At 47.9% G+C, this 20,038-nt stretch overlaps 1 protein-coding gene across 1 annotated transcript in view; it reads left to right on the top strand.

The window, feature by feature from the left end:
* The window catches only part of LOC115120273 (short transient receptor potential channel 4-like), a 129,265-nt gene that overhangs the window by 86,711 nt on the left and 22,516 nt on the right, over window positions 1-20,038 (top strand). Inside the window, exon 6 of the mRNA XM_065005056.1 lies at window positions 19,227-19,412. Within this exon, the coding sequence (XP_064861128.1) occupies window positions 19,227-19,412 (186 nt within the window). The remainder of the gene's footprint in view (window positions 1-19,226; window positions 19,413-20,038) is intronic.

Here is a 20,038-nt window from a genome sequence, read left to right as displayed (position 1 = left end):
AGCTTAACTTTCTGAACACTCGAGACGTGTAGTCCACTTGTCATTCCAATCTCCTTTGCATTAGCGTAGCCTCTTGTGTAGCCTGTCAACTATGTGTCTGTCTATCCCTGTTCTCTCCTCTCTGCACAGACCATACAAACGCTCCACACCGCGTGGCCGCGGCCACCCTAATCTGGTGGTCCCAGCGCGCACGACCCACGTGGAGTTCCAGGTCTCCGGTAGCCTCTGGAACTGCCGATCTGCGGCCAACAAGGCAGAGTTCATCTCAGCCTATGCCTCCCTCCAGTCCCTCGACTTCTTGGCACTGACGGAAACATGGATCACCACAGACAACACTGCTACTCCTACTGCTCTCTCTTCGTCTGCCCACGTGTTCTCGCACACCCCGAGAGCTTCTGGTCAGCGGGGTGGTGGCACCGGATCCTTATCTCTCCCAAGTGGTCATTCTCTCTTTCTCCCTTACCCATCTGTCTATCGCCTCCTTTGAATTCCATGCTGTCACAGTTACCAGCCCTTTCAAGCTTAACATCCTTATCATTTATCGCCCTCCAGGTTCCCTCGGAGAGTTCATCAATGAGCTTGATGCCTTGATAAGCTCCTTTCCTGAGGACGGCTCACCTCTCACAGTTCTGGGCGACTTTAACCTCCCCACGTCTACCTTTGACTCATTCCTCTCTGCCTCCTTCTTTCCACTCCTCTCCTCTTTTGACCTCACCCTCTCACCTTCCCCCTACTCACAAGGCAGGAAATACGCTCGACCTCATCTTTACTAGATGCTGTTCTTCCACTAACCTCATTGCAACTCCCCTCCAAGTCTCTGACCACTACCTTGTATCCTTTTCCCTCTCGCTCTCATCCAACACTTCCCACACTGCCCTTACTCGGATGGTATCGCGCCGTCCCAACCTTCGCTCTCTCTCCCCCGCTACTCTCTCCTCTTCCATCCTATCATCTCTTCCCTCTGCTCAAACCTTCTCCAACCTATCTCCTGATTCTGCCTCCTCAACCCTCCTCTCCTCCCTTTCTGCATCCTTTGACTCTCTATGTCCCCTATCCTCCAGGCCGGCTCGGGTCCTCCCCTCCCGCTCCGTGGCTCGACGACTCATTGCGAGCTCACAGAACAGGGCTCCGGGCAGCCGAGCGGAAATGGAGGAAAACTCGCCTCCCTGCGGACCTGACATCCTTTCATTCCCTCCTCTCTACATTTTCCTCTTCTCTCTCTGCTGCTAAAGCCACTTTCTACCACTCTAAATTCCAAGCATCTGCCTCTAACCCTAGGAAGCTCTTTGCAACCTTCTCCTCCCTCCTGAATCCTCCTCCCCCTCCCCCCCCTCCTCCCTCTCTGCAGATGACTTCGTCAACCATTTTGAAAAGAAGGTCGACGACATCCGATCCTCGTTTGCTAAGTCAAACGACACCGCTGGTTCTGCTCACACTGCCCTACCCTGTGCTCTGACCTCTTTCTCCCCTCTCTCTCCAGATGAAATCTCGCGTCTTGTGACGGCCGGCCGCCCAACAACCTGCCCGCTTGACCCTATCCCCTCCTCTCTTCTCCAGACCATTTCCGGAGACCTTCTCCCTTACCTCACCTCGCTCATCAACTCATCCCTGACCGCTGGCTACGTCCCTTCCGTCTTCAAGAGAGCGAGAGTTGCACCCTTCTGAAAAAACCTACACTCGATCCCTCCGATGTCAACAACTACAGACCAGTATCCCTTCTTTCTTTTCTCTCCAAAACTCTTGAACGTGCCGTCCTTGGCCAGCTCTCCCGCTATCTCTCTCAGAATGACCTTCTTGATCCAAATCAGTCAGGTTTCAAGACTAGTCATTCAACTGAGACTGCTCTTCTCTGTATCACGGAGGCGCTCCGCACTGCTAAAGCTAACTCTCTCTCCTCTGCTCTCATCCTTCTAGACCTATCGGCTGCCTTCGATACTGTGAACCATCAGATCCTCCTCTCCACCCTCTCCGAGTTGGGCATCTCCGGCGCGGCCCACGCTTGGATTGCGTCCTACCTGACAGGTCGCTCCTACCAGGTGGCGTGGCGAGAATCCGTCTCCACACCACGTGCTCTCACCACTGGTGTCCCCCAGGGCTCTGTTCTAGGCCCTCTCCTATTCTCGCTATACACCAAGTCACTTGGCTCTGTCATAACCTCACATGGTCTCTCCTATCATTGCTATGCAGACGACACACAATTAATCTTCTCCTTTCCCCCTTCTGATGACCAGGTGGCGAATCGCATCTCTGCATGTCTGGCAGACATATCAGTGTGGATGACGGATCACCACCTCAAGCTGAACCTCGGCAAGACGGAGCTGCTCTTCCTCCCGGGGAAGGACTGCCCGTTCCATGATCTCGCCATCACGGTTGACAACTCCATTGTGTTCTCCTCCCAGAGCGCTAAGAACCTTGGCGTGATCCTGGACAACACCCTGTCGTTCTCAACTAACATCAAGGCGGTGGCCCGTTCCTGTAGGTTCATGCTCTACAACATCCGCAGAGTACGACCCTGCCTCAAACAGGAAGCAGCGCAGGTCCTAATCCAGGCACTTGTCATCTCCCGTCTGGATTACTGCAACTCGCTGTTGGCTGGGCTCCCTGCCTGTGCCATTAAACCCCTACAACTCATCCAGAACGCCGCAGCCCGTCTGGTGTTCAACCTTCCCAAGTTCTCTCACGTCACCCCGCTCCTCCGCTCTCTCCACTGGCTTCCAGTTGAAGCTCGCATCCGCTACAAGACCATGGTGCTTGCCTACGGAGCTGTGAGGGGAACGGCACCTCAGTACCTCCAGGCTCTGATCAGGCCCTACACCCAAACAAGGGCACTGCGTTCATCCACCTCTGGCCTGCTCGCCTCCCTACCACTGAGGAAGTACAGTTCCCGCTCAGCCCAGTCAAAACTGTTCGCTGCTCTGGCCCCCCAATGGTGGAACAAACTCCCTCACGACGCCAGGACAGCGGAGTCAATCACCACCTTCCGGAGACACCTGAAACCCCACCTCTTTAACCTGTTGCTTCTACCCGGGACGCTTGCGTCCCAACTAGAGCTCTGGAAATGCAAATGCGCTACGCTAAATGCTAATAGTATTAGTTAAAACTCAAAAGTTCATTAAAATACACATGCAGGGTATCGAATTAAAGCTACACTCGTTGTGAATCCAGGCAACAAGTCAGATTTTTAAAATGCTTTTCGGCGAAAGCATGAGAAGCTATTATCTGATAGCATGCAACACCCCAAAAGACCCACAGGGACGTAAACAAAATAATTAGCATTTCGGCGTTACACAAACCGCACAATAAAATAGAAAACATTCATTACCTTTCACCATCTTCTTTGTTGGCACTCCTAGATGTCCCATAAACACTATTTGGGTCTTTATTTCGATTAAATCGGTCCATATAAGCCTAGATATCGTTATATGTAGACTGTGTGATAAACGAAAAAAACATTGTTTCAAAACGTAACGTAATTTTTTTAAATTCAAAAAGTCGACGATAAACTTTCACAAAACACTTCGAAATACGTTTGTAATGCAACTTTAGGTATTAGTAAACGTTAATAAGCGATAAAATTCATCAGGAGGCGATGTAAAGATTATTAGCTGTCCGTCTGGAAAAATGTCCGGCTAGAAACTCAACGAAAATATCCGGTCCTAGACCGGATTAGATACGGTGTCCTGTATGTGTTTGACCAAGAAAAAACTCGAAGGGAAATGACAAGACTCTAGACACCCTGTGGAAGCTGTAGGTACTGCAACCTCAGTCAATTAATTGTGCTTCACGTTTATCAATGGGTTCAAGTAGCGCATGGATATATTTTCCCCATTTTCAGTGATCAGTTTTTCCTGTGCTTTTCGATGTAAATGCCGTTCTGGTAAAGCCACAGCAGTGATTTAACCCGTTTTTTAAACGTCTGAGTGTTTTCTATCCACACAGACTAAGCAAATGCATATACTATATTCCTGGCATGAGTAGCAGGGCGCTGAAATGTTGCGCGATTTTTAACAGAATGTTCAAAAAAGTAGAGGGTCGACTGAAGAGGTTAAGGAATACCTAGGATAGGATAAAGTAATCCCTCTCACCCCCCCCCCCCTTAAAAGATTTAGATGCACTACTGTTCCCCTGGATGTCATAAGGTGAATGCACCAATTTGTAAGTCGCTCTGGATAAGAGCGTCTGCTAAATGACTTAAATGTAATGTAAATGTAGGACCCTACACACTGACAGGACCCTACAGACTAACAGGACCCTACAGACTGACAGGACCCCTCACACTGCCTGTAGGGTCCTGCCAGTGTGTAGGGTCCAGTCTGATGATGGTCTTGGAGTCGTGCACGGCCACTCAGTCTTGGGTGAACTAAGCACACACCCTGTGGGGCCCCTTTGTTGAGGGTCAGCGTGACGGAGGTGATGTTGCCTACCCTTACCACCTGGGGTCGGCACGTCAGGAAGTCCAAGATCCAGCTGCAGAGGGAGATGTTCAGTCCCAGAGTACGAATCTTGGTGATGAGCTTGGAGGGGACAATGGTGTTGAACGCTGAGCTGTAGTCAATGAACATCAGGTATTCCTCTTATCTAGGTGGGTGAGTGCAGTGTGGAGAGCAATTGAGATTGAACCATCTATGGATCTGTTGGGGCAGTATGCAAATTGGAGTGGTACTAGAGTGTCTGGGATGCTAGAGTTAATGTGTGCCATAACCAGCCTTTCAAAGCACTTAATGATTTACAGAAGTGAGTTCCAAAGGGTGGTAGTCATTGTGGCATGAAGCCTTAATTAAAGTTCTTAGGAACAGGAATGATAGATTGGTGTTCATCTTAAAACGCGGGGGATTACAGAATGGGACAAGTAGAGGTTGAAAATGACTGTGAATATACCTGCCAAGTTTTCTGCTTTTCTGCTCTGAGACCACGCCCTGGAATTACAATCAGACGACACGCCATTTCAGCTATAGCCTACGAAGAAAGGAATATATTGCGACACACTAGGTTGATAGGGATTCAGGGACATTAAAGCGCTGAACATTTAAACAACATGTCGTTGTATTATGTCATTATAGTCTATAAATTGTGCTTGCGGAATGTGACTTACACTACCGGTCAAAAGTTTTAGAAAACCTCCTCATTCAAGGGTTTCTCTTTATTTTTTACTATTTTCTACATTGTAGAATAATAGTGAAGACATCAAAACTATGAAATAACACATATGGAATCATGTAGTAACCAATAAAGTGTTAAACAAATCAAAATATATTTTATATTTGAGATTCGTCAAATAGCCACCCTTTGCATTGATGACAGCTTTTAATTTTGAGAAACATGGGTATCGACGGTCTGTGGCTTCAGCCTACTAACCCCCCTCCCACTCAGCCTACTAACTCCCCTCCCACTCAGCCTACTAACTCCCCGCCCACTCAGCCTACTAACTCCCCTCCCACTCAGCCTACTAACTCCCCGCCCACTCAGCCTACTAACTCCCCTCCTACTCAGCCTATTAACTCCCCGCCCACTCAGCCTACTAACTCCCCCCACTCAGCCTATTAACTCCTCACCCACTCAGCCTATTAACTCCCCGCCCACTCAGCCTACTAACTCCCCGCCCACTCAGCCTATTAACTCCTCACCCACTCAGCCTATTAACTCCCCGCCCACTCAGCCTACTAACTCCCCCCCACTCAGCCTATTAACTCCTCACCCACTCAGCCTATTAACTCCCGCCCACTCAGCCTACTAACTCCCCTCCCACTCAGCCTACTAACTCCCCGCCCACTCAGCCTACTAACTCCCCTCCCACTCAGCCTACTAACTCCCCGCCCACTCAGCCTACTAACTCCCTCCCACTCAGCCTACTAACTCCCCCCCACTCAGCCTACTAACTCCCCGCCCACTCAGCCTACTAACTCCCCGCCCACTCAGCCTACTAACTCCCACCCACTCAGCCTACTAACTCCCCGCCCACTCAGCCTACTAACTCCCCTCCCCCCCGCTCAGCCTACTAACTCCCCGCCTACTACTCAGCCTACTAACTCCTCCCACTAACTAACCCCTCCCACTCAGCCTACTAACCACCTCCCACTCAGCCTACTAACTCCCCTCCCACTCAGCCTACTAACTCCCACTCAGCCCAACTCCCCGCCCACTCAGCCTAGCCTCTCCGCCCACTCAACTCCTCCCACTCAGCCTACTAACTCCCGCCCTTAGCCTACACTCAGCCTCAGCCTAACTCCCCGCCCACTCAGCCTACTAACTCCCCGCCCACTCAGCCTACTAACTCCCCTATTAACTCCCGCCCACTCAGCCTACTAACTCCCCCCCACTCAGCCTATTTAACTCCCCTCCCACTCAGCCTACTAACTCCCCTCCCACTCAGCCTACTAACTCCCCGCCCACTCAGCCTACTAACTCCCGCCCACTCAGCCTACTAACTCCCCTCCCACTCAATCTACTAACTCCCCTCCCACTCAGCCTACTAACTCCCTCCCACTCAGCCTACTAACTCCCCGCCCACTCAGCCTACTAACCACCTCCCACTCAGCCTACTAACTCCCCGCCCACTCAGCCAACTAACTCCCCTCCCACTCAGCCTACTAACTCCCCTCCCACTCAGCCTACTAACTCCCTCCCACTCAGCCTCAACTCTCCGCCCACTCAACTAACTCCCTCCCCGCCCACTCAGCCTACTTAGCCTACTAACTCCGAGCCTATTAACTCCCCGCCCACTCAGCCTAACTCCACGCCACTCAGCCTATTAGCTCCCCGCCCACTCAGCCTACTCCCCCGCCCACTCAGCCTACTAGCTCCCCGCCCACTCAGCCTATTAACTCCCCGCCCACTCAGCCTATTAACTCCCGCCCGACTCAGCCTATTTAACTCCCCGCCCACTCAGCCTATTAACTCCCCGCTCACTCAGCCTACTAACTCCACGCCCACTCAGCCTATTAGCTCCCCGCCCACTCAGCCTACTAGCTCCCCGCCCACTCAGCCTACTAGCTCCCCGCCCACTCAGCCTATTAACTCCCCGCCCACTCAGCCTATTAACTCCCCGCCCACTCAGCCTATTTAACTCCCCGCCCACTCAGCCTATTAACTCCCCGCTCACTCAGCCTACTAACTCCCCGCCCACTCAGCCTACTGGCTCCCCGCCCACTCAGCCTACAAGCTCCCCGCCCACTCAGTCTTTCTTTTCAGACTTCCTGGTAGTTTGACATGAGAGAAAAAGTGCATTTTCTCAAAGTGTGAGCATTTCTAAATGGAACATTTTTAGTTAGAATCTGAATGACTGTTTGGGTCCTTTTTAAAGCACACTTTTGTACATGTTGACTCTTTGTAAGACAATGACTATTTGAGGCATGAGCTGGGGTAAATGTATGTACCTGTAACTAAATGTCAAACGATGTACTTTATACGGTACAACTACAGTGACAAGCATTTATACCCTTTAATAGCACAACTACAATGACAAGCATTTATACCCTTTAATAGCACAACTACAATGACAAGCATTTATACCCTTTAATTATACAACTACAATGACAAGCATTTATACCCTTTAATTATACAACTACGATGATAAGCATTTATATCCCTTTAATTATACAACTTTATTTATTAGTGGTTCTCTCCCCCCCCTCTGCCCCTCCCCTCTCTCTCTCTCTCTCTCTCTCTCTCTCTCTCTCTCTCCCCCTCTCTCTCTCTCCCTCTCTCGCTCTGTCTCGCCTCCTCTCTCTCTCTCTCCCTCTCTCTCTCTCTCTCTCTCTCCCTCTCTCTCTCTCTCTCTCTCTCTCTCTCTCTCTCTGTCTCTCCCTCCCTCTCTTTCTGTCTCTCTCTCTTTACTTCTTCTCTCTCCCTCCCTCTCTTTCTTGCTGTCTTTCTCTCCCCCTCTCTCTAAATTCAATGTAAGGGCATTGCTGGGAAACATATGTTTACATTGCCAAAGCAAGTGAAATAGACAATAAACAAAAGTGAAATAAACAATATAAAATGAACACTCACAAAAGTTCCAAAAGAATAAAGACATTTCAAATGTTGTAAATATGTGCAAATACTTAAACTACAAAATGGAAAATAAATGAACATAAATATGGGTTGTATTTACAATGGTGTTTGTTCTTCACTGGTTGCCCTTTTCTTGCGGCAACAGGTCACACATATTGCTGCTGTGATGGCAAACTGTGGTATTTCACCCAGTAGATATGAGAGTTTATCCAAATTGGATTTGTTTCAGAATTCTTTGTGAATCTGTGTAATCTGAGAGAATTATGTGTCTCTAATATGGTCATGCCTTTGCCAGGTTAGGAAGTGCAGCTCAGTTTCCACCTCATTTTGTGGGCAGTGAGCACATAGCCTGTCTTCTCTTGAGAGCCATGTCTGCCTACGGTGGCTTTTCTCAATAGCAAGGCTATGCTCACTGAGTGTACTCTCGCTCTCTCTCTCTCCTCTCTCTATCTGAACAGTTAAAATTACACTCACAAAAGTTTTTGAAAGCATAAAGACATTTCAAATGTAATATTATGGCTATGTTGTAACAATGTGCAAAGAGTTTCAGAAAAATATATACATTTGAAGTCGGAAGATTACATACACCTTAGACAAATACATTTAAACTCAGTTTTAAAAAATTACTGACATTTAATCCTAGTAGAAATACTAGGTCAGTTAGGATCACCACTTTATTTTAATGAGAATGTGAAATGAAAGAATAATTGTAGACAGAAGTGAAGATTTCAGCTTTTATTTCTTCATCACATTCACAGTGGGTCAGAAGTTTACATACACTCAATTAGTATTTGGTAGCATTGCCTTTAAATTGTTTAACTTGGGTCAAACATTTCGGGTAGCCTTCCACAAGCTTCCCACAATAAGTTGGGTGAATTTTGGCCCCATTCCTCCTGACAGAGTTGGTGTAACTGAATCAGGTTTGTAGGCCTCCTTGCTCGCACACGCTTTTTCAGTTCAGCCCACAAATGTTCTATAGAATTGAGGTCCGGGCTTTGTGATGGCCGCTCTAATACCTTGACTTTGTTGTCCTTAAGCCATTTTGCCACAACTTTGGAAGTTTGCTTGCGGTAGTTGTCCATTTGGAAGACCCATTTCTGACCAAGCTTTAACTTCCTGATTGATGTCTTGAAATGTTACTTAAATATATCCACATAATTTTCCCCACTCATGATGCCATCTATTTTGTGAAGTGCACCAGTCCCTCCTGCAGTAAAGCACCACCACAACATGATGCTGCCAACCTCGTGCTTCACAGTTGGGATGGTGTTCTTCGGCTAGCAAGCCTCCCCCTTTTTGCTCCAAACATAACGATGGTCTTTATGGCCAAACAGTTTTATTTTTGTTTCATCAGACCAGAGGACATTTCGCCAAAAAGCACAAACTTTGCCCCCATGTGCAGTTGCAAACTGTAATCTGGCTTTTTTATGGTCGTTTTGGAGCAGTGGCTTCTTCCTTGCTGAGCGGCCTTTCAGGTTATGTTGATGTAGGTCTCAGTCCTTTGCTGTTGTTCTGGGATTGATTTGCACTTTTCGCACCAAAGTACGTTCATCTCTAGGAGACAGAACGCGTCTCCTTCCTGAGCGGTATGGCGGCTGCCTGGTCCCATGGTGTTTATACTTGCGTACTATTGTTTGTACAGATGAACGTGATACCTTCAAGAAATTCAGGAAATTGCTCCCAAGCAAGAACCAGACTTGTGGAGGTCTACAATTTTTTTCCTGTGGTCTTGGCTGATTTCTTTTGATTTTCCCATGATGTCAAGCAAAGAGGCACTGGGTTTGAAGGTAGGCCTAGAAATGCATCCACAGGTACACCTCCAATTGATTCAAATTATGTCAACTAGCCTATCAGAAGCTTCTAAAGCCATGACATCATTTTTGGGAATTTTCCAAGCTGTTTAAAAGCACAGTCAACTTAGTGTATGTAAACTTCTCACTCTACTGGAATTGTGATACAGTGAATTATAAGGGAAATAATCTGTCTAAACAAGTGTTGGAAAGATTACTTGTGTCATGCACGAAGTAGATGTCCTAACCGACTTGCCAAAACTATAGTTTGTTAGCAAGATATTTGTGGAGGGGTTGAAAAACAGGTTTTAATGACTCCAACCTAAGTGTTTGGTAACTTTCCCACTTCAGCTGTATATGGGTGTTTGTGCATCACTGGTTCTTGTGGCAACACATCTTGCTAATCTCTCTCCCTATAACAGAGACACTGTGGCTGGAACTCTATCTGTGTGTGTGTGTGTGTGTGTGTGTGTGTGTGTGTGTGGGGTGGTGGTGGTGTGCCTGTAAGAGATTTGTGAGGATTCACTTTGTAGTTGCTCCTGCAGACTTCTGCCTTTGTTCAATATTTGAAGAGTTGTACGTCTCAAATGGCACCCTATTTCCCATATAGTGCACTACTTTAGACCCATGCCCCATGGCACCCTATTTCCTATATAGTGCACTACTTTAGACCAGAGCCCCATGGCACCCTATACCCTAAATAGTGCCCTATTTTTGTTAACAAAACCCTATTGGTCCTGATCAAAAGTAGTGCACTATAAAGGGTGTTTGGAACCATGCCACAGAGAGAACATCCCATCAATATTAATTTAACATGGCTCAACATTGCCCCCTGTAGGATGAGAAAAGCAGGTTCACACTCTGACTAATTCTCCGTTTTTTTACCTTTATTTAACTAGGCAAGTCAGTTAAGAAGAAATTCTTACTTACATTGACGGGGAACGGTGGGTTAACTGCCTTTTTCAGGGGCAGAATGACAGATTTTTACCTTGTGAGCTCGCGGATTCAGTCTAGCAACCTTTCAGTTACTGGCCCAATGCTCGAACCACTAGGCTACCTGCCGCCTCTACACCCTAACCACTAGGCTAGCTGCCGCCTCTACGCTCTAACCACTAGGCTACCTGCCGCCTCTACACGCTAACCACTAGGCTACCTTCCGCCTCTACGCTCTAACCACTAGGTTACCTGCCGCCTCTACGCTCTAACCACTAGGCTACCTTCCGCCTCTACGCTCTAACCACTAGATTACCTGCCGCCTCTACGCTCTAACCACTAGGCTACCTTCCGCCTCTACGCTCTAACCACTAGGCTACCTGCCGCATCTACGCTCTAACCACTAGGTTACCTGCCGCCTCTACGCTCTAACAACTAGGCTACCTGCCGCCTCTACGCACTAACCACCAGGCTACCTGCCGCATCTACGCTCTAACCACGAGTCTACCTGCCACCTCTACGCTCTAACCACGAGTCTACCTGCCACCTCTACGCTCTAACCACGAGTCTACCTGCCGCCTCTACACTCTAACCACTAGGCTACCTGCTGCCTCTACGCTCTAACCACTAGGTTACCTGCCGCCTCTACGCTCTAACAACTAGGCTACCTGCCTCCTCTACGCTCTAACCACTAGGTTACCTGCCGCCTCTACGCTCTAACAACTAGGCTACCTGCCGCCTCTATGCTCTAACCACTAGGTTACCTGCCACCTCTACACTCTAACCATTAGACTACCTGCCCCCTCTACACTCTAACCACTAGGCTACCTACCTCCTCTACACTCTAACCACTAGGCTACCTGCCGCCTCTACGCTCTAACCACTAGACTACCTGCCCCCTCTACACTCTAACCACTAGACTACCTGCCCCCTCTACACTCTAACCACTAGGCTACCTGCCGCCTCTACGCTCTAACCACTAGACTACCTGCCCCCTCTACACTCTAACCACTAGACTACCTGCCCCCTCTACACTCTAACTACTAGGCTCCCTGCCGCCTCTACACTCTAACCACTAGGCTACCTGCCGCCTCTACGCTCTAACCACTAGGCTACCTTCCGCCTCTACGCTCTAACCACTAGGTTACCTGCCGCCTCTACGCTCTAACCACTAGGCTACCTTCCGCCTCTACGCTCTAACCACTAGATTACCTGCCGCCTCTACGCTCTAACCCCTAGGCTACCTTCCGCCTCTACGCTCTAACCACTAGGCTACCTGCCGCATCTACTCTCTAACCACTAGGTTACCTGCCGCCTCTACGCTCTAACAACTAGGCTACCTGCCGCCTCTACGCTCTAACCACTAGGCTACCTGCCGCCTCTACGCTCTAACCACTAGACTACCTGCCCCCTCTACACTCTAACCACTAGACTACCTGCCCCCTCTACACTCTAACCACTAGGCTACCTGCCGCCTCTACGCTCTAACCACTAGACTACCTGCCCCCTCTACACTCTAACCACTAGGTTACCTGCCGCCTCTACACTCTAACCACTAGGCTACCTGCCCCCTCTACACTCTAACCACTAGGTTACCTGCCGCCTCTACACTCTAACCACTAGACAGATTCAGTCTGTTCCATTAAAAGTGGGCTGCTCAGTTCTTTTAAACGTCTTCAGTGCGTCCTTCCGACAGAAGTTGAATTGTGTTTTGTGTGTTTTGTCTGAATGCACTTTGAAACATTAATGTAGTTGGCCAATATGCTCTGAAATAAGCTATTACCCAGTGCCATTATATCTTTGATATCCCTCCCTCCCTCTCTCCCTCTCTGCCTTGTCTCTCTCTCCCTCTCTCCCTCTCTCCTCCCTCCCTCCCTCCCCCTCTCTCCCTCTCTGCCCCCTCCCTCCCTCCCTCTCTGCCTTGTCTCTCTCTCCCTCTCTCCCTCTCTCCTCTCTCCCTCTCTCCCCCTCCCTCCCTCCCTCTCTGCCTTGTCTCTCTCTCCCTCTCTCCCTCTCTCCCTCTCTCCCTCCTCCCCTCCCTCCCTCCCTCTCTGCCTTGTCTCTCCTACTTCCCCTCACTCTCCATCCTTTCCCTCTTTGTCCCTTATCCTCCCTCTCCCTCATCCCCTCTCCTACCCATTCTACTCCCCTTCTTTCTCTTCCATCTCCCTCCCCCTCTCTCTCCTCCTTCTTCCCTCTCCCTCCCCTTCTACTCCCCCTCTCTCTCTCTCCATCTCCCTCCTCCCTCTCCCTCCCCTTCTACTCCCCTCTCTCTCTCCTCCATCTCCCTCCTCCCTCTCCCTCCCCTTCTACTCCCTCTCCCTCCCCTCCATCTCCCTCCTCCCTCTCCCCCTCTCTCTCTCCTCCATCTCCCTCCTCCCTCCTCCCTCTCCCTCCCCTTCTACTCCCCCTCTCTCCTCCCTCTCCCTCTCCCTCCATCTCTCCTCCCTCTCCCTCCCTCTACTCCCTCTCTCTCTCCTCCTCCTCCCTCCTCCCTCCCCTTCTACTCCCCTCTCTCCTCCCACTCCCTCCCCTCCATCTCCCTCCTCCCTCTCCCTCCCCCTCTCTCTCCTCCATCTCCCTCTTCTTTCTTCCCTCTCCCTCCCCTGCTACTCCCCCTCTCTCCTCCCTCTCCCTCCCCTCCATCTCTCTCCTCCCTCTCCCTCCCCCTCTCTCTCTCCACCATCTCCCTCCTCCCTCCTCCCTCTCCCTCCCCTTCTACTCCCCCCCTCTCTCCCACTTCTAGGATTAGAGGGTGTTGATATGACCAGGGTTACGTCCCACATGGCATCCTATTCCCTATGTAGTGCACTACAGTGCCCATAGGGCCTATATATACATGGAATAGGGTGCCATTTGGTACACATGCCAACCTTTGACTTCGATAGGCATCTCCTCTCCTCTGGGTTCCCATGGTAACTGTGTTGCTGGGTTCAGTTCCGTGGTATGTGACTCTGGGGCCAACACGATAGAAGATAATGATGAGGGTGATGATAATGAGGGTGAGGATGATAATGAAGTTGCTGATGGTGATTACGACGATGATGATAACGAAGGTGATGATGATGATGATGATGAGGGTGGTTATAATGAGGGTGGTGTTGATGATGGTGATAATGAGAGTGATGAGTATGATGATAACGAAGGTGATGATGATGATGATGATGATGATGATGATGATGAGGGTGGTGATAATGAGGGTGGTGATAATGAGGGTGGTGTTGATGAGGGTGATAATGAGAGTGATGAGTATGATGATAACGAAGGTGATGATGATGATGATGATGATGATGATGATGATGATGACGATAATGAGGGTAGTTCATTGTTGGGGAGGATTATAATGATAGTGATAATAATGGTGAGGATGACAAAGATGATGATGATGATGATGAAGAGAATGAAAATCATATCCTCTTGTAAACCATGGTATATTTTATATCTGTTCAGTTGAGGCATCATGAGCTTCTATAACTTACATCACTAAAGAAGATCTGATCTGTAGGCCCCTCCGTTCATCCAGACATCTGACTGACTGTGGAGAATGTGATTTCTGTCTCCACATCAGATGCCCAGAGAGAGGGCCTAACAGAGCTCACTGAACAAGACAAAACACGTGCTGCTTCCCACATGATATTCTATAACCCAATACACACGCACACACACACACACACACACACACACACACACACACACACACACACACACACACACACACACACAATGTTCCATAACCTAATACACCCATAATATATGACTGCGGTGATTTGGAGCCTTAGAGAAAAGAGGAAAGTGGCCACAGGGTTAAAATGGAGAATTAGATTGTAGTGTACACACCGTAATGGTATTCTGAGGATGGAAGACTAAATGTTCTCTGAGATGAATGTGTAGGATTTATTTGGAGTTTGTGCATATGTGTATGTGTCAGAGAGGAGAGAGAGAGAGAGACAGAGAGAGAGAGAGAGAAAGGGAGCGAGAGAGAGAGAGAGAGAAAGGGCAAAAAGAGAGAGAGAGAGAGAGAAAGAGCAAAAAGAGAGAGAGAGAGAGAGAGTGCGGAGAGAGAGAGTGTGAAAAGAGAAGCGAAGGAAGAGAGAGGAGGGCGCAAAGAGCTTTTCATGCACTAGGGGAAGAGAAATAGAGGAGGACGAGGTCAGAAAAGGAGAGGAGCGGGGAGTATGCACATTAAGGAGAGGTTGTCAGAGTACAGAGAAATAGATGGAACAGACAGACAGGTACAGAGATGGAACAGACAGATACAGAGATGGAACAGACAGACAGGTACAGAGATGGAACAGACAGACAGATACAGAGATGGAACAGACAGACAGATACAGAGATGGAACAGACAGACAGGTACAGAGATGGAACAGACAAACAGGTACAGAGATGGAACAGACAGATACAGAGATGAAACAGACAGACAGACAGATACAGAGATGAAACAGACAGACAGATACAGAGATGGAACAGACAGACAGATACAGAAATGGAACAGACAGACAGCTACAGAGATGAAACAGACAGACAGACAGATACAGAGATGAAACAGACAGACAGATACAGAGATGGAACAGACAGACAGGTACAGAGATGGAACAGACAAACAGGTACAGAGATGGAACAGACAGATACAGAGATGGAACAGACAGACAGGTACAGAGATGGAACAGACAGATACAGAGATGAAACAGACAGACAGACAGATACAGAGATGAAACAGACAGACAGATACAGAGATGGAACAGACAGACAGATACAGAGATGGAACAGACAGACAGGTACAGAGATGGAACAGACAAACAGGTACAGAGATGGAACAGACAGATACAGAGATGAAACAGACAGACAGACAGATACAGAGATGAAACAGACAGACAGATACAGAGATGGAACAGACAGACAGATACAGAGATGGAACAGACAGACAGCTACAGAGATGAAACAGACAGACAGATACAGAGATGAAACAGACAGACAGATACAGAGATGGAACAGACAGACAGATACAGAGATGGAACAGACAGACAGATACAGAGATGGAACAGACAGACAGACACAGAGATGGAACAGACAGACAGATACAGAGATGGAACAGACAGACAGACACAGAGATGGAACAGACAGACAGATACAGAGATGGAACAGACAGACAGATACAGAGATGGAACAGACAGACAGATACAGAGATGGAACAGACAGACAGATACAGAGATGGAACAGACAGACAGATACAGAGATGGAACAGACAGACAGACACAGAGATGAAACAGACAAACAGGTACAGAGATGAAACAGACAGACAGGTACAGAGATGGAACAGACAGACAGACAGATACAGAGATGAAACAGACAGACAGGTACAGAGATGGAACAGACAGACAGACAGATACAGAGATGAAACAGACAGACAGGTACAGAGATGGAACAGACAGACAGAGATGAAACAGACAGACAGATACAGAGATGGAACAGACAAACAGGTACAGAGATGGAACAGACAGACACAGAGATGGAACAGACAGACACAGAGATGGAACAGACAGACAGGTACAGAGATGGAACAGACAGACAGATACAGAGATGGAACAGACAGACAGATACAGAGATGGAACAGACAGACAGGTACAGAGATTGAACGGACAGACAGATACAGAGATTGATGTCTTGTTAATCTATCTGCACTCTCCGATTTTCGCCATTACAGCGAAAGCATACCATACGATTGTTTGAGGACGGCGCCCCACATCAAAATATACTTTTTTGAAAATCTTCCTCTGATTTGTCATCTAAAGGGTCCCAGCTATAACATGTAGCGTCATTTTGTTTGATAACATCCTTCTTTATATCCCAAAAGTCTGTTTAGTTGGCGCCAACGATTTGAGTAATCAACCCGTTCAACCTGCAAAGGAAGGATTCCGAAAATCTACCCCTAAACTTTCAACAAGTCAAAATACGTTTCTATTTACTCCTCAGATATCCTAAAATGTAATCAAACTATAATATTTCTTACGGAAAGAAGTATGTTCAATAGCAAACCGATTTTAGCAGGTGCACTCTGTCTTCGTGGCGTGCGCATACGCGAATTTCCAAGACTGTGTCCCTGTACTATAACTAATTGTTCTTATTTGTTTTTGAAGTTACAAGCCTGAACCCTGAACATAGACATGCTGACACCCTGTGGAAGCCATAGAAACTGCATCCTAGAATTCGGTATGCCTCTATACTTTCCATTGTAAGAGGCATGGGCTTTAAAAAAAAAACACAATTCCGGTTGGTTTTGCTTTGGATTTTCTCTTACCATATCTATTGTGTTATATTCTCCTACATTATTTTATCATTTCTACAAACTTCAAAGTGTTTTATTTCCAATGGTACCAATTTTATGCATATCCTGGCTTCAGGGCCTGAGCAACAGGCGGTTTACTTTGGGCACGTCATTCAGACAGGAAGTGGAGAAAAAAGGGGCCTAGCCCTAAATAGTTTTAACGGCATCATATCCTGTTTCCACTTTACACCCTGCACCTACCTGTACATGTGATGCTACCGCTTACTGAGACGTACTGTACACATTCTACTGTATCCCCGTATGATCTCCTTCAGGTATTTACAGCTTTATAGTTGTTGGTTTAGCTAGCTAGAAAAAATACATTGTTTGCCATATTAGCGTGTGACTCCTCAAAACACAACATGGTATCAAGAACGAGATAACGCTGAAACGAGCCTCCTGCGATTCACCAGATCTGCTTATTATTTTCATTGTTGCTCGCTGTCTGACCATCCAGAATCATAACGTCCTTCTATCCCTTTGAAGCACACGCATCGTTGTCGTGACGTTGTCAGCTATAACCCCTCTCGGGTAACATAACCATAGACCACTTCAACTGGTGCAACCCTTCCACTCACGGGTGGCCAAAATGAACTAACTGAAAGATAGTGAATTTCAGTGAATTCTAGTGAATTTCAGAGTTACCACCCATGACTGTATTTGTTAGTGACATAGACATGGTTGTTGAATTTGTTTGTTTTCAGTCCTGTGGCCTTCACTAAGTCAGTTAGTAATTGACAGTTATCAGTAAAATTGAACTCTTTATGGTAACATGTAACATATTCCATAAAGTGATACAATCTTATTTTGAGGCGTAGTTTTACTCTAATACAGTAACTTGAAGCACTTTGTTTTACAGGCCACATCAGGCCTGCTAGTCACAATTATGCTGCTTTGCAAAAAAGTGATGTGTAATTCCTCTTGGAAACCTGCCAAGAGTTAGAATATCCAACCGTTGGGGTTTACATTCACCTGCGATCTGCATTTAGAATGACAGAGTTAATGTAATACTTAGAGTTCATTTAACACCTGCATCAACACTAGAAATGTTACCCTGAACAATCAATACTAGGTTACAATGGCCATTTTGCTGTCGATATTAATGGCACCTTGTCCTAAGGTAGGTCCAAAATGGCACAAGGCATAGGGCCTCTGGTCAAAACTAGTGCACTATATAGGGAATAGGGTGCCACAGGGCTCTGGTCAAAACTAGTGCACTATATAGGGAATAGGGTGCCACAGGGCTCTGGTCAAAATTAGTGCACTATATAGGGAATAGGGTGCCATAGGGCTCTGGTCTAAAGTAGTGCACTATATAGGGAACAGGATGACTTTTCAGACTCTGCCCTTCCCTCACTTCATCATATCCTCACTATCCCAGCTTCTGTCTCAAGAGGCGCCAGTCTTGTCAGTTAATTCATAATGTGGTAGAGTTGAGTTGAGCTGAGTGTACCTGTTGCCATGGTTTCTCCATATGTTAGACAGATATAGCATGAGCTTTAGCTTGACAGGTGCTCTAGTTGAGAGTTCCACTTGTCGAAGCTCCAGAACTCTGGTGGGAGTTCTGTCAGATGGAATTGGAACCAGACGGAACACACAGCAGAACATATCTGTCATGTGTATAGAGTCAAACAATACCTTACTGTTAACTGATTGACTGTAGATCTGTATATCTAATGTTGATGTAAACCCGTTCTCTCTCTCTTCCTCCCTTCTTCTGTATCTCTCTCTCTCTCTCTCTCTCTCTCTCTCTCTCTCTCTCTGTCTCTCTTCCTCCCTTCTTCTTCTCTCTCTCTCTCTCTCTCTCTCTCTCTCTCTCTCTGTCTCTCTCTCTCTCTCTCTCTCTTCCTCCCTTCTTCTGTATCTCTCTCTCTCTCTCTCTCTCTCTCTCTGTCTCTCTTCCTCCCTTCTTCTATCTCTCTCTCTCTCTCTCTCTCTGTCTCTCTTCCTCCCTTCTTCTATCTCTCTCTCTCTCTCTCTCTCTCTCTCTCTCTCTCTCTCTCTCTCTCTCTCTCTGTCTCTCTTCCTCCCTTCTTCTATCTCTCTCTCTCTCTCTCTCTCTCTGTCTCTCTTCCTCCCTTCTTCTATCTCTCTCTCTCTCTCTCTCTCTCTCTCTCTCTCTCTCTCTCTCTCTCTCTCTCTCTCTCCCCTTCCCCTCCCCCCTCCTCCCCCTCTCCCTCCAGTTTGTAGCACAGCCCAATTGTCAGCAGCTGCTGGCGTCTCGCTGGTATGATGAGTTTCCAGGTTGGAGACGTCGTCACTGGGGAGGGAAGTTCCTCACCTGTGTCTTCCTCAGCCTCCTCTTCCCTGTCTTCTCCCTCTGCTACCTCATAGCCCCGAAGAGCCGCTATGGACTTTTCATCAGGCAAGTAGACTACCGGTTAGTGACCTGAAGGTTGCTGGTTAGATAGGCAGGTGTTGCCAGTTTGAATCCTGAGTTCTGACTTGAGGATAAATCTGTCAGGAAACGGAAGTTTAATTACTATTGGACAATAAAGTAATAATGATTATTCTCCTCATCCTCCCCCACTCCTCCTCACCCTTTTCCTCTCTCCTCCTCCTCCTTTCCCCTCTCCTCCTCCTCATTTTCCCCTCTCCTCCTCCTCACCCTTTTCCTCTCTCCTCCTCCTTTTCCCCTCTCCTCCTCCTCCTCCTTTTCCCATCTCCTCCTCTTCCCCTCTCCTCCTTTTCTTCCTCTCTCCTCCTCCTCTTACTCTCTCTTCCTCCTCCCCTCTCCTCCTCTTCCCCTCTCCTCTTCTTCCACTCTCCTCCTCCTCTTCCCCTCTCCTCCTTTTCTTCCTCTCTCCTCCTCCTCTTCCTCTCTCTTCCTCCTCCCCTCTCCTCCTCTTCCCCTCTTCTTCTTCCACTCTCCTCATTCTCTTCCTCTCTCCTCCTTCTCTTCTTCTCTCCTCTTCCTCTCTCCTCCTTCTCTTCCTCTCTCCTCTTCCTCTCTCCTTCTCTTCCTCTCTCCTCCTCCTCTTCCTCTCTCTTCCTC

The sequence above is a fragment of the Oncorhynchus nerka genome, linkage group LG19 (assembly GCF_034236695.1).
Source record: "Oncorhynchus nerka isolate Pitt River linkage group LG19, Oner_Uvic_2.0, whole genome shotgun sequence".
NCBI lineage: Eukaryota > Metazoa > Chordata > Actinopteri > Salmoniformes > Salmonidae > Oncorhynchus > Oncorhynchus nerka.
Note: the sequence above shows the minus strand (reverse complement) of the source record. Positions and strands in the feature narration are given on the sequence as shown.